Source organism: Argiope bruennichi, chromosome X2 (assembly GCF_947563725.1).
Source record: "Argiope bruennichi chromosome X2, qqArgBrue1.1, whole genome shotgun sequence".
Classification (NCBI taxonomy): Eukaryota; Metazoa; Arthropoda; class Arachnida; order Araneae; family Araneidae; genus Argiope; species Argiope bruennichi.
The window spans coordinates 19,514,905-19,529,644 of NC_079163.1; the positions used below are offsets into that span (position 1 = coordinate 19,514,905).

The following is a 14,740-nucleotide window of genomic DNA, read 5'->3' on the forward strand; positions in this document are numbered from 1 at the left end:
AGCAACGGGACCTCTATTTATATTTCTCTTCTTAGCAATCTGCAAAACGATTCGTCATCTTCTATCTATAGAAACAAAAATTAGAAAGGAAGAGATGCAAATACTTATTTGTTAAAGAATACCGTTTTCTTTTCTTTTCAAAAAAGAAGGGTTATAAAAAAAGTGCTACACTCCTGCTCGCTATTACTTCATTTGTATGCAAACAAATTATTTGCAAAGCAGCGCCCTTTTGGAAGTTAAGGTATGCTCCGTTTCCGATTGGCTGTGAAGGGGGCTACACTGCTGACATCTAGAGGCAATTGGCTGGAGCCGAATGTGTTGCTCCCAACTCCGCTTGCAGATCCCAAAGAGAGGAAAAGAATGGAGGCTTTCAGGAGAAAACGAGGATCGTCTCTTCATTTAGTACTCTTTCTCATCATTATTCTTCTCAAGTTATCTTCTTGTAACGAGTGTTACGAGTAAGTTGAAGAATTACTTTCTATTTAATCACTTTTTAATCACGTAATTATGCATTTGATGTTGCTTGGTAAGCGCTTTATTCACGTGCTTTGCTTTTTTCACAATTACCTGAGTACTCTCAAGCAAACTATTTGCACTTTTTTTTACATTTCGAGAGTAATTATCCCAATTGTATAGAGGCAATTATATAAAGTGAGCTAACTGTTTGACATTATAATTTAGAGAATATATTTTTATTTCAGTAATCAAAATTGTGAAACTGAAACATGGAACAGTATCAACTCTCTATTTTTATCTACTCAGTTATACTTAGTTAATTATTTAATTGGAATTAATTGTCTGAATTATTTGAAATTTTTATACAAAATGCAAATTAGTACACACATTAATTTTTCATGGTATTGAGTATTTTTTAAGAATATTTTTTATTCGATGTATTATTTCAGTATAAAAGAGAGATTTATTCATTTTGAGTTCTAATTAAATATTTAAATATCTCGAATTATGTAAAGTGATCTGTTTCGCATTATAATTTAAAGAATATATATACTAATTTCAGTAATCAAAATTACGAAACTGAAACATGAAATAGTATAAGCTCTTATCATTCTATTTTTATCTGTTCAGTTAAACTTGTATAAAAATTAATTATTTAGAGCTGATTGTCTGAATTATTTGAAATTTTTATATAAAATGCAAATTAGTACACACATTAATTTTTCATTGTATTGAGTATTTTTTAAAGAATATTTTTTTATTCGATGTATTATTTCAATATAAAAGATAGATTTATTCATTTTGAGTTCTAATTAATTATTTAAATGTCTCGAATTATGTAAAGTGAGCTGTTTCGCATAACATTTAAAAAATATATATATTCATTTCAGTAATCAAAATTACGAAACTGAAATATGAAATAGTATAAGCTCTTATCATTCTATTTTTGTCTGTTTAGCTAAACTTATATAAAAATTAATTATTTAGAACTGATTATTTGAAATTTCTATATAAAATGCAAATTAGTATGGGCATTAATTTTTCATTGTATTGAGTATTTTTTTAAGAATATTGTTTTTGCTAGACATATTATTTTCGTATAAAAGGGAGGTTTATTCATTTTGGGATCTAATTCAATATTTAGATATCTGGAATTATGTAAAAGGAGCTAAATATTTCACATTACAATTTAGAGACTATATATTCATTTCAGTAATCAAAATTGTGAAACTGAAATATGATCATCTTTCATCATTTTACTTTTATCTATTTAATCATACTTATATAAAAATTGATTATTCAGAACTATTTTTCCGAATTATCTGAAATTTTGTTTACATTGAAATTAATTTTCCTTATATTGAGTATTTTTTTTAAGAATATTGTTTTTGTTCGATGTATTATTTTAATATAGAAGAAAGACTTATTCATTTTGAGCTCTAATTAAATATTTATATATTCCGAATTATGTAAAATGAGTTAACTGTTTGGTACTACAATTTAAAGAATGCATATTCATTTTAATTATCAAAATTGTGAAATCGAAATATGAAATAGTATCAGCTCTCATCATTTTATTTTTATCTACAAAGATTTATAAAAATTAATTATTTAGACCTCGAATTGTCCGAATTATTCGAAATTTTGATTCAAATTGCAAATTATCCTGCACGTTAATTTTTCATTATATTGTTTTTTTAAAAAAAAATCTTTTATTTCGATGTATTATTTCAGTATAAAAGACAGGTTTGTTCGTTTTGAGTTCCATTTAAATATTTAAATATATCAATTGAATAAAAGAGATTGTGACTTTGATAAAGGAAATAGTGATAAATGCTCGAGTATGAACGAATAAATCCAACTTAAAGATTTGTTCTGAGTTTATTTGGGTATCTCAACTCCTGACAAATATTTCTCCGAACATCGAATCAGGATTCAGATGTATGATAAGGCATCTAGTGATTGCCATCATAGTTAAAAATTTAGTTATTCACATGATTTTTCATTATTTTCTATCCATTAATAGATTTTGACTATGTATTTAAAAACTTTTAGAGATGCATTTATTTACCATAATGTATTAAATCACCATTAAAGATGTGGACAATCTCTATATAGTGAGAATATTAAACTGTTCAGTATGATTCTGTATGCTTCAGTTTTATATATTTTCCTTCTCATTGTATTATGAGTAATAAATAAATAATTCTTTCGATGTTAAAAATTTATAGCAACTTATAGATGAAATGCTATTCAGTGATTTCGCATTTTGTTTCATACTGTAAAGACAAATCTAATTATCAGCAAACATATGTAATAAATAATATGATTTACAGCACACTTAAGAATCCTTTCCGTAAAAGGCATTAAGGATTGTTTTTAAAATCTACAAAAGGCCGAACCGTATTTTTTGTATACTGTATATTGAAGCAGATAAATAATTTTTATTTATATATATTTGTAAAATTCAAATTCAATACTCTTGAAATTTCAAGAAAATTGATTTCATATAAAAACATTTGGGTTTATTTACTTTAAAATCTCATTTCCCAAGGCTTAAAACTAGTAGATAAAAATAATAGTCTATCTACCAAAAGGAAAGTCTTATACTTTAGCAAAAAAAGATTGATTAAAACCAGTTTCTAATAAATAAGAAATTTTGTAATATGTGGTATTTTTATTCGATAATTATGAAAGCTAGTATACAATTCATTGATCTTTTTTTCAACATTTCATAGACTTAATTCTCTGTTAAAATATCTACAAATTACGTCTGACTGACTAACTACATATTTTCCTTTAATTATGTATAGTGTATTATTTTAATTATGTGTATAGAAAAAAAATTAACATCAGTTTGTTTTTCCTTATTTGATCTCTCTGAATAAATTGTACCAGAAACAATTATCCATAATATTAGCTATCATTTTTGTGGTTAACAAAGATAATAAATAATATGAATACTAAATTATTGATTAAGTTCGCAGTTTATATTTATTTATTTCGAAAAATTCACGGAACATGCAAGTTGATACATTTGTACCAGCCAAAGAAAGGCAACGAAATTTGCAAAATTACAGTTTTTCGTTTATGGCGACATCAACAATTGAGCAATTTGTCTATTAACAAGCGTAGTTTTTCCATGTCTGAGAATTGATCACAAAAAAAAAAAAAAAAAAAAAAAAAGAGCAGATGGCATGCACAGGTCCATTAAAGAATTTTGTTCGATCATGACTAACTCATCTGACAATACAACTTTGTTTTGGTGAATGATTCGATTTTCTGTACGCAGTAATGTAAACGAACGGAATACTTTTCCTGCTTTTATATACAGAATAATAAATCGAAGGTCGGTGAATTTCAACGTTTTTTTACAAAGTCAAAACGAAGCCATTTTATTAATTTAATTCTCTCATTCCGATTGTTGCATTAATAAAGAAGTTCGAAAATAACAAGTTCAACCTCTATGAATGGTATTATATACCATTGTTAGTACAAGGAAAACAAGATCAATCAAGAGGAAGCGCCCAATTCGCATGAAGTCGGTATCTGAGTAAAAACGAAACAAAGCGTCCTTCTTATAGTTCCGTCATTATCAACGACACGTTTTTAATAATATTAGTTAATCGATAAGTTTAATATCAGTAAATGTTAATGCGTATAATTTAATTGCTGTAATTCCTTCATACTGATTGCTGTATTAATAGTGAAAATGCTAACCAATAAATACAATTTAAATGAATGGTAATATACATAATTCAAAATACAAAATTGCAACAAATCGCTGGTGGGAAGAAATGGAGATCAGAAAATATGAAGTACCCTTCCACATGAAGGCAGGATATGTAAAAACGAAAACCAAGCGTTTTTTTTTTTTTTTTTTTTTTAATTCTCAATGCCATATTTTTAATAATAGCAGTTAATCGATAAATTTAATGTCAATAAATGTTAATGTGTATAATTTAATTGCTGCAACTCCTTCATACTAATTGCTAAATAAATAGTGACAATGCTAACCAATAAATCCAACTTAAATAAATGGTAATATGCATAATTAAAAATACAAAATTGCAACAAACCACTAGCGGGAAAAAGTGGAGATCAGAAGGCATGAAGTAGCCTTCCACATGAAGACAGAATCTGGGTGAAAGAGGGAAAACAGCGTCCTTCTTGTAGTTCCTTCGTTTTCTAAGTTATATTTTTATAATAGTAGTTAATCGACAATCACAATATCAGCAAATGTTAATACGTATAATTTAATTGCTGTGATTCCTTCATTATGATATATGTATCAACAACGACAATGTTAACCAACAAGTCAAATTTCAATAAATGTTAATACACATTATTCAAAATACAAGATAACAACATACCACTGGTGAAAAAATGTGAAGATCAGAAGAGATGAAGTACCCGTTCAGATGATGACAGAAACTATAAAAACGGAAATCAAGCGTTTTCTTGTAATTTCTTCATTATCAATGCAACATTTTGAATAATAGTAGTTAATCGATCAATATAATACCAATAAATGTTAATACGTATAATTTAATTCTTGTAATTCCTTCATTCTGATGGCTATATTAATAGTGACAACGTTAACCAATAAATATAATTTAAACAAGTGGTAACATACGTAATTCAAAATACAAAATTGCAACATATCACTGGTGAGAAAAAATCAGATCAGAAGAGATGAAGTACCCATCGACATGAAAATAGAATCTGAATGAGAACGAAACAAAGCGTCCTTCTTGTAGTTTCTTCAATTTTATCTCGATGCAATATTTTTAATAATAATAATTAATCGATAAATTTAATATAAGTAAATGGTAATGAAATATAATTTACTTGTTGTAATTCTTTCATTCTGATTTCTGTATCAATAGAGACAATGCTAACCCATAAATTCAATTTAAATAAATGGTAATATACATAATTCAAAATACAAAATCGAAACATATCACTGGTAAGAAAAAATGATCAGAAGAGATGAAGTACCCATCGACATGAAAATAGAATCTGGGTGAAAAAAGAAAGAAAGAGTCATTGTTTTAATTCCTTCATTCTCAATGTCATATTTTAAATAATAGTAATTAATCGAAAACGTAATATCAGTAAATGTTAGTATTTGTATAATTGCTGTATTCCCTTCATTCTGATTTCTATATTAATAGCGAAAATATTAAACAACAAGTCCAATATCAATACATGATAATATACGTAATTTAAAATACAAGATTGCAACATACCCTGGTGAGAAAAAGTGAAGATCAGAAGAGATGAAGTAAGCCATCCACATGAAGACAGAAGCTATAAAAGAGGAAACAAAGCGTCTGAATATCATATTTTTAAAGATAGCTGTTAATCGACAAACTTAATATCAATAAATATTAAAGAATATGGTTCTATTACGAATGTATAGAGATTATACTGGAGGAAGTACGTATTCGAAAAAATTAACAGCATATCGGAGGTGAGAATTTAATTGTCACTCATTGAAAAACAATAATATTATTAACAGGATTTTATTAAAATTGTGGCGATAGCGAAAATTCATATCTTGTGTATTTTCATGATATAGTATACCCAGTTGACCGAATTAAAGGGGGGGGAGCCGTTTCGGATAAGGTGTTTTTAAGTTAATTCTTGGACATCTAAATCTATTTTGCGACAAATTATAAAATGTAATTCGGAAATGTTTTAAATGTGAAACAAATTGAACATTCTCTTTCTAGATTACATTTTCTTTATTAAAGTTAAAATTACATTTTTACAATGAAAGTAGGTGCATCAATTTTTACTTAGTAATTGCTCATAAAATATGAATTATTCAAAAAATATTTGAAGATAACCATTTTGAGAATTTTCGAAATTGAGGTATTATGACAGGTATCGTCGTTGGAACGAGATATGTCCTAACTATGCCATTCTACAATTTTAAAACTGGTCTGTTTTCCAAAATTACATTTGGCCTTTCTATTTAAATAAATATAAAGAAAATAACTGCTGCACACATATAAATATACATGCCGCCAATTTTTATTTGCCCTTTATGCTATTCAAACCTGAAAATATTTTTAATCTTAAATTATTACGTGTTTAAAAATTTAACTCGTTTCGGTTGAAATTTTAATTTTCAAACTAGTAGCGCAGTTCACTAACTATCAACGCTATAAAGGAAATTCTTTCAGAGAAAAGCAAACACAGTTGCTTCTTAATCGAGGGATAAGAAATTTAAACCTACAGTTTCCTATTACTTCGTAAGTGGTATAAATTATCCAATCCCTTTCTTTTGTTTTCTTCCATGTAAGAGTATCTTTTTCTACATAACAAAAAAAGCTTCGAATATTTTATCAGCGAAAATATTTTTTCGACAGTAACTGATATGGGGAATTCGGGATATTATTTTAAAATTTTTTAAAAACTAAGTATTGCGATTTTCAAATTAATTGTTGGTTAACCTTTGAGCCATGATTGATTAACAAAATAATCTAGTCTATCAATGACTGAGTAGATTAAGAAATGTAATGACCGATAAAGTTAAATTGTAGAAAGAAGTTTATGGTTCTTTGTCTGTGCTAGTAACCAGCATTAGATCGAATCAAAATGTGCTTTAGCAGCGAATTGTTCATTAAAGTTGGGTTGAACTCTGGAGGCTTTCCTTCAAGTGAAACACAGATGTTATCCAATTTCCCCTGAAAGTCCCTCAGTAAGGAAGCATGCATTCAAAAGTTCACTACTGTGTGCTTCTCTAAGGTCGCTTTGATTTCTTTCACCACAATTCCTTTTTATTATGAGTTCTTTATTCTTATTCTTAGATAAACCATGCGGGATTAGACTGACCAAGCTACAAAAATATTTTCGACTCATTTTAAGAATATAAGTATATATTAGTTTTGATATTTTTAAGAAAAAAGTGTATTAAAAAGTATAACGAATGAGTTTGCTGATATATATAAATTGATGAAGTTTAAAACGCATTTTTCAGTAATTCAAAATTCGCCTGACTGTCAAAGCTTAATGTTATATTTAGACCTAAATCAACTTCAGTTTATTTAAAACGCTTTAACCGCTTAAATGTTTTGCCCGAGTGCCATACGTGTATCGATTTATTGAATTTTCATTGTTGTAAGCAAAAAATAAACCATTCATAACGATTATAATTCAGTATTAAAATTACTTCGAATACATAGATAAGTCAAGTATTCAATGGATTTCCATTTGAATCAAAATAAGAAAATATTCCCAAAATAGAAGGTGTCATCTTTTTTGATAGTAAAGAAAATAAAACAGTTAAGGGGTTAACTACTCGTTAAATTGCTGTTTTTTTATTAATTAAAATTAATGGTCCTATGTTGGAAAATCCTGGTATTTTTGAATTCAAACAGTCTTCAGCGAAGTAATTTCCCACCGCCCCATCATTCATGACTTTATTGATAAGTGAGTAAAAACTTTCAATAATGCTACCCTATTCACTCAAATAGATTTATATAAGTATACATTATCCGATACTTTAAATATTACATTTAATGCGGGGACACGAACAACGTTAATTAAAAAAATATGCTAATGTTTAATACTAATTTAAAATTGCCAAATTTCTTAATATTTTAGGTACGATAACGTTAAATGCCGAAGACTTATTTAAAATTCTTAACTATTTGGCTGATAATTTTCTATTTTGGCAAGGAAAGCGTATAATAATAAATATTTGAAATCTTATAATAAAATCAACGTCGAAATTTTGAAAAATCTCTTTTCAATCCGAGAAAGCCATACTTGGCATTATGTCTGTCTGTCCATGTGTTTGTGAACAAGATGACGCAAAAACGCAATAAACTAGAAAGATGGAATTTGGTTTGTGGTTTTATCACCAGATTTGCAAAAGTTTCAAATTTTGTATCAAACCGCCAAAGGGTTCACTGTCTGTCGGTCTGCCTGTATATGCGAAAGCGGTGACTCAAAAACGCTACAAGTACCTAATTAACATTCAGTATGGAATCTTGACACTCTAATTGTAGGTCTGGATCAAATATGGGAACTGGATCAAATATGAAAGCTGTATCAAATATGGGAGCAATTTATAAAAAAAGAAAGATATACAAGATATACATTTTCTTTACTCTTATACGATCTTTAATACTAAAAGCGCAGTAATGGGTGCATATATGAAAAATTTGAAGGGAGACCTACCACTCCTGCTGAGTAATTTTTCATTTTAAACAGCTATGCAATTCACTTGATCTATTTATTGTAAAATTAATGGAAGTTAAAAATCGTTAATATAATAACATTTTAGAAAATAAACCAGATCAATTTACATAGTATTAGCAACATATAAGCGAAATACATTTAACAGTAATTTTAAGAAACAAAAGCCCATTTGAAATACAAATCACATTTGTGTTACTGGGATTACTTAGTTGTCCTTGGTAAAGCTTGGGGTAATTGACATCAAATTAAATATCACATAATTACTAATTAAGTTATAAAAATTATTTTATATCTTATCAATCATGAAGCAGAATTTTGCCGATTGCTTATTATCCACCAATTTTTTTAATTGTTTCAAAACTCATCAGAGATCAAATAAAGTTGATTTCAAGCAGATAGTACCAGTAAAGTGTATCTTGTATCCTTACCCTTCTGGTATTGAGAAATTATTTTTTAATTAAACACTTTTATTTAACTTGACATATTTCATGCTTGAAAAATTTTTTTGTTATCGACTTTTCTCTCACTATTTTATGGGCTAGATGGTTAAAATTTTAATCATTTGCTTATTTTAACATTTTTAAAACTTAATTATTAGTTAATTATTAATTAAATTAAATCTCGACTCTGTATCCCATAGCAGTGAGTTCCGGAAACAATAAATGGTGTTAAAGAAACGTAGAAATTCATTAAAATAATAAAAATCTGTTGTTTTGCACACTGGTGAAAGTATGTTAAATTTATTTTATGTAAAATGGTAAGCCATTTCTTATTCCCATTAATATGCAGTTCTTACTAATAAATTCAAAAACTTTTACAAAAAAATCATGTTTATGTGCAACGCTATTAGAGCGTAACTCTCCAAGCCACATAGAATAACTGATAAATGATTTCCATGTTACTCTATGAAATGCTCTATCTCGAATAATGTCTTTAATAATACATTTTCGCAAAGTTTTATTTGACAGAAATTTATTTCAGTTGGAGTTGAAATGCAATGAAGAACTGTTTATGATTATTGAAAGCATTTCCAATGTGTTTGTTTCTTGAAAGCGAGCTGTTATTTATCATATGTTTTTTGTTTAGAATAATTATTCAAATATATCATGGTTTTTAAAGTTAAAACGTTTAATATTCGTCCCAGTCTGAAATAATTCAATAAAAGAGTTTGAAAACAGCAAAAATTCATTCGTAAATTCAAATAGGCTTTAGAGGCGAGAAAAACCTGCGGTGTTTCTTTATTGAAGCAGAAACTAATTGATTAATGTGTTGACTCAAAATGTGTTGCCATAGTCATTCAATATACGCACAAATCTTTCTTTTAGCTTCCAAATTTGATGTTAGCATAACAAAATAAAGTAAAAAAAGAACATATTTCCCCTTTTAATTCGAAGAAAGGTTTTCTAAAGGCTAGAAGAATATTTTTGCTGTGGTTTCGATTAGAAAATTGAGACAGATTAATTTAAAAATACAGGGTGTTTATAAATGAGTATTCCTACTTTTCAGATCTGAAAAAAGAAAACAGCAACAAAAAGTACAGCCTTGTTTTTCATCAGAAATCAAAAATAACAGTCGAAGGTTTAAATTTAATTTATTTATAAATTAACAATGTAAGCCTCTACAGAAATACGAACGATAAACCCACCACTTCTCAACCCACAATTTTTTCTGCATGTCTAGTATGACGCTTAGAAAGAACCCAGATATGCGTGAATGGCAATAATGATTTTTTTATGTGTCTACATCAAGCAGCAGGTGTTTGATCTCCCGCTACCAACAGGTGTTGACTGCCTTAAGACATGCATATTTGCAGACTTTCAAAGCACCACATCAGACATGCTAAAAAAGTATAGAATACCTTGATATCGTTCGTATTTTTGGGCTTACAGTGAATTCTTATAACTGTGTCGAATTTAAACTTCCAACTGTTGTTTGTAATTTCCGACGGACAACCAGGTTGCACTTTAGCCTACAACACTCTACTAAGTTGGAATATTCATTTATAAACACAATGTATTTTGGTTTAGATTTTTAATATTAATTAGAAATAAATAAGTATGCCATAGAATAACAACAACATCAAAAAAGTACAGCTTTGTTGTTCATCGGAAATCGAAAATAACAGTTGAAAGTTTAAATTCAACACAGTTATAAGTTTCAATATGAGCCCCTCCAGAAATGCGAAGGATATCGAAGTGGTCCGATAACTCAACCCACAATTTTTTCTGCATGTCTGGTGTGAAACTTAGAACGGTCCAGATATGCATGCATGGCAGTATTTGATTTTTTTCGGTGTCTACATCAAACAGCAGGTGGTTGTTTCACCGTTACCAGCAGGTGATGGCAAACGTATAACATGCATTTTTGCAGATTTTCAAAGCGTCACATCAGAGAGGCTGGGAAAGTACCTTGCTTATAGTTCATATTTTTGAAAGAGCTACAATGAACTGTTATAATGTGTGCCGAATTTTGAACTGTTATTTGTAATATCCGGAGAACAACAAGGTTGTGTTCTATTTGTTTTTTTAACAGTCCTAGAAAGTTAGAATATAAATTTATAATCACCGTGAATTTAGGTTCCAGTTTTTAAAGTTAAATAAAAATAAACAAGCCTGCTATGGAATAGCATATACAAATTTAAGAAGTAAATTATTATAGCTAAACTCTCATTTTCGTGATTTTTTTCAACTTTCGAAGCACTTTTCTGAAAAAGAATATAGATATTAAAGAAAATTCTTGTGGAATATATATAAATTAGATTTTAAAGATTTTATTCTAAGGGAAGTAAATGATTACATATCTTTCTTAAGCACTCTTAAGCAATGAATTCTAAATTACAAAAGCGGCTTTCGAAAATAATCGCGATTCTGGCAATAAAAGAACTTTTTTCTGTACATTTTACGACCACTCTTCTATAATCCCTTGAGTAAAATCGTGCTATCGATTAATGATCAGGTTTAACTTTTGAGATATAATTGGATTACTGCAGTAAAATTCAAGATCAGCGTCAGATCATTAAATGATAATAAAGCTAGGCGATGAGGAGCCATTTATCAAGGCTATAAATATTCTGCCTTCGAAAATAATTGCTAATGGCAAGGTGTGAAAGGAGATGGAAATTAAAAGTTAATACCGCCATTGATTTTTTTTGCTGGTAATATCTAAAGGAAATACAAAATTCTTCCTTCGTAACTTAAAATATATTTTTGTCTTCACTTATACACATATGATACGAGAAAAAAAAATAAAAAAAAAAATGACTGCAGTAAATGCCAACAAAAATGACATTTACTGTTCAAATACTTTTCTGTAATAGAAAAGTTCATTCCACTTTTCTGCATTTTCGAAGTGCTGTTTATATGGATTTTCTGTTTCTGCTATACGGAATCTACAGATAGAAAGTACTGTAAAAGTAAAAAGAAATTCGACCTCGACATTTTTATGAATCTCCACTTTTTAGATCTCTATGACACCGAAAACTCATTTTTGCAATTTAGTTCGTCTGTTTGTCGGCCAGTCTGTGGATATAATAATAAAAAAAATGTCAGTACAAATAAAATTGGGTATGCGGCTTTTACATCAAAATTATTGATTTATATAAAATGTTGGGTGATATTTTTTATGCATTTTTTTTGTGTAAACAAGAAGACCTCCACAAAAAAGATTTATAAAATTTGTCACATGATTTAATTACGAAAATTTTTACGAAGATTTGAATAAAATTTTTGACAGAATCGTTCATCAGAATGGCTTTTGCTTCTTTAATGGACCGCTTCTGAACATAAAAATTTAAACACGCAATAAGCTAAAGAAATGAAATTTGTTACCTATCATAGCTCTGAAATTCAAGATCTGGTTTAAATTTTGAGGAAATAAGTGAAAAGGACGTGATTCAAAATTCATACTCGAATTCTTTCACTATACTATTATAATTTTATCAGCAAAAAATGAAGAAAAAATCTAATTCAAATAATGTAATTAGACTTACCTTATATTCCAAAACCGCCACTATATATGAGTAATAATATCACTTTTGCACAAATAATCCACATTCTTTGAGACGAAACATTTATTCACACTTCACACACATAAAATAAACACAAATAACACTTAGAATTAAGGGCATCTTAAATTTCAGTTTACAATCTAACCCGAAGACCATGTGTTGATGTCTTAGTAGGAGTCGGTATCAACTGACTGGAATACAGCTGCTCTGCTGTCGGATTCCAAAGTCCAAGATGGGAAGAGTTTGTGACAACTATAAAGCTAAATACAAAATATGCCATATTCTATAAATATATGAAAAAGCCAAGAGAAAAACATTCCGCTGACTAAGACGTATATTTTTAAGTAAGAGCTGCTACTAACCTTGAAATTACATGATTTAATGATGTTTCTATATTTTATGTAAACGATATTTTTGAATATTTCTATAAATTTCAAAATGCAGATAATGTTCTGCGAACTCACCACAAAATTCATTGCTCGTTTGATCAATATGCAATTTAATATATCTGAAGTCTATTCAAAAACACTTACTTACATATGATGATACCGTGTGAGGAGCACAACAAGTACGAGGATGAGAAGTAAAACGATTCAGCATGCCGGTTCTTTCTTCCCTTGGAGAACAGGATAATAGTGATATGGCTGTGTTACCGTATTTCCTATGATGGCGCTTACATCCTGCTGATGGGTTTAGTGCATGGACCTGTGATTACCATTCTGCAACTTATGACAGTAATCGTTCTATTAGGCGATGATCCAGTAGTTTTAAGACCCGGTTACCAAGGAGGGCGGGGTTTTGTCTTTATGTTTACTTATCAGAATGACAAACTAAAGGCTTGTGCTTTCATTGAAATTGAAGTTGAAACTGTATGAAAAAAGCAAGAGATTTTTCAAACGAAAATACATTTTAAATTACCATTTCAAAAATCAGTGATTACCATTCTGCAACTGATGACAGTAACCGTTCTATTAGGCGATGATCCAGTAGTTTTAAGACCCGGTTACCAAGAAGGGCGGGATTTTGTCTTTATGGCTACTTATCTGTATGACAAACCAAATGCTTGATGCTTTCATTGAAATTGAAGTTGAAACTGTATGAAAAAAGCAAGAGATTTTTCTAACAACTTTTTCAAACGAAAATACATTTTAAATTACCATTTCAAATGTATAGTTTGGTTTTGGTTTCACATATATTAATACCATTAAGTATCGCCGTATTTTTCTTGAAATTTATAGAGCTGTTTTCAGACACTCTACCTTACTGGAATTCCAATAAGTTTTTATAAGTCATGTAAATTAGGCCACTTTTCACTTAACAATAAATGATACTTTGACTCCTTACCGAAACATTTTTTGACTATCCATTTACTTAACATGTAGTACTTTAGAAGTCATAATGACTTTCTGAGCAAACAAGCTCAAGTTAAAAGTTTTTGAGGTATTTACATATAATTTTTAATATTTTAAATCAATTTGAAGATTTTTGGAATAATTTCATCAGTATGGTGTTTTTATTAATTCAACACTAAAACAATATTTTAGGACCAGTTTTGAATGCTTTTATTAACTTGAATCGATTTGTGTTTGTAAAGTTTGAATTTTGTTATAAATTTTTCATTCATTTCCAGAAATGCTAGGATTTTGAGATTTTATTCGCATATTTGTTCTCGATGGATAATTTTGAGTTTTTCAGAGCTAAATTATCAGTGACTCGATTAATATAAATATATTTTGATTCCGTTACAGTGGCCCAACCTGGATGTGAATTTGAGGGAAAAAACCGATCTCACGATTCTATAAAATATATAATGATAAAATTGAAAAAGAGGATAATTTTTGAAAAAAAAAGTTATGCATTTTTGTTCATTTATGAAAGTGTTTTTAAAACTGTTTTCGCTAAATTTATTGTACCATCTGAATTAAGGATTCATAGTTCCTATTTCATTTGTCATATTTTAAATTATCTAAAAGAAATAAAAAATTACGAATATTTTGTTGACAATGAAATGGAGTTATGAAAAGTGATTATAAATTGAAATTTATATTCTTTTAACATCAT

The 14,740-nt window shown here is 28.5% G+C and overlaps 1 protein-coding gene across 1 annotated transcript in view; it reads left to right on the forward strand.

The window, feature by feature from the left end:
- Nucleotides 1–243: 243 nt before the first annotated feature.
- Nucleotides 244–14,740, forward strand: part of LOC129959651 (glycine receptor subunit alpha-1-like) — a 140,803-nt gene continuing 126,306 nt past the window's right edge. The window contains exon 1 of the mRNA XM_056072539.1: nucleotides 244–458. Coding sequence (XP_055928514.1) covers nucleotides 244–458 — 215 coding nt within the window. The remainder of the gene's footprint in view (nucleotides 459–14,740) is intronic.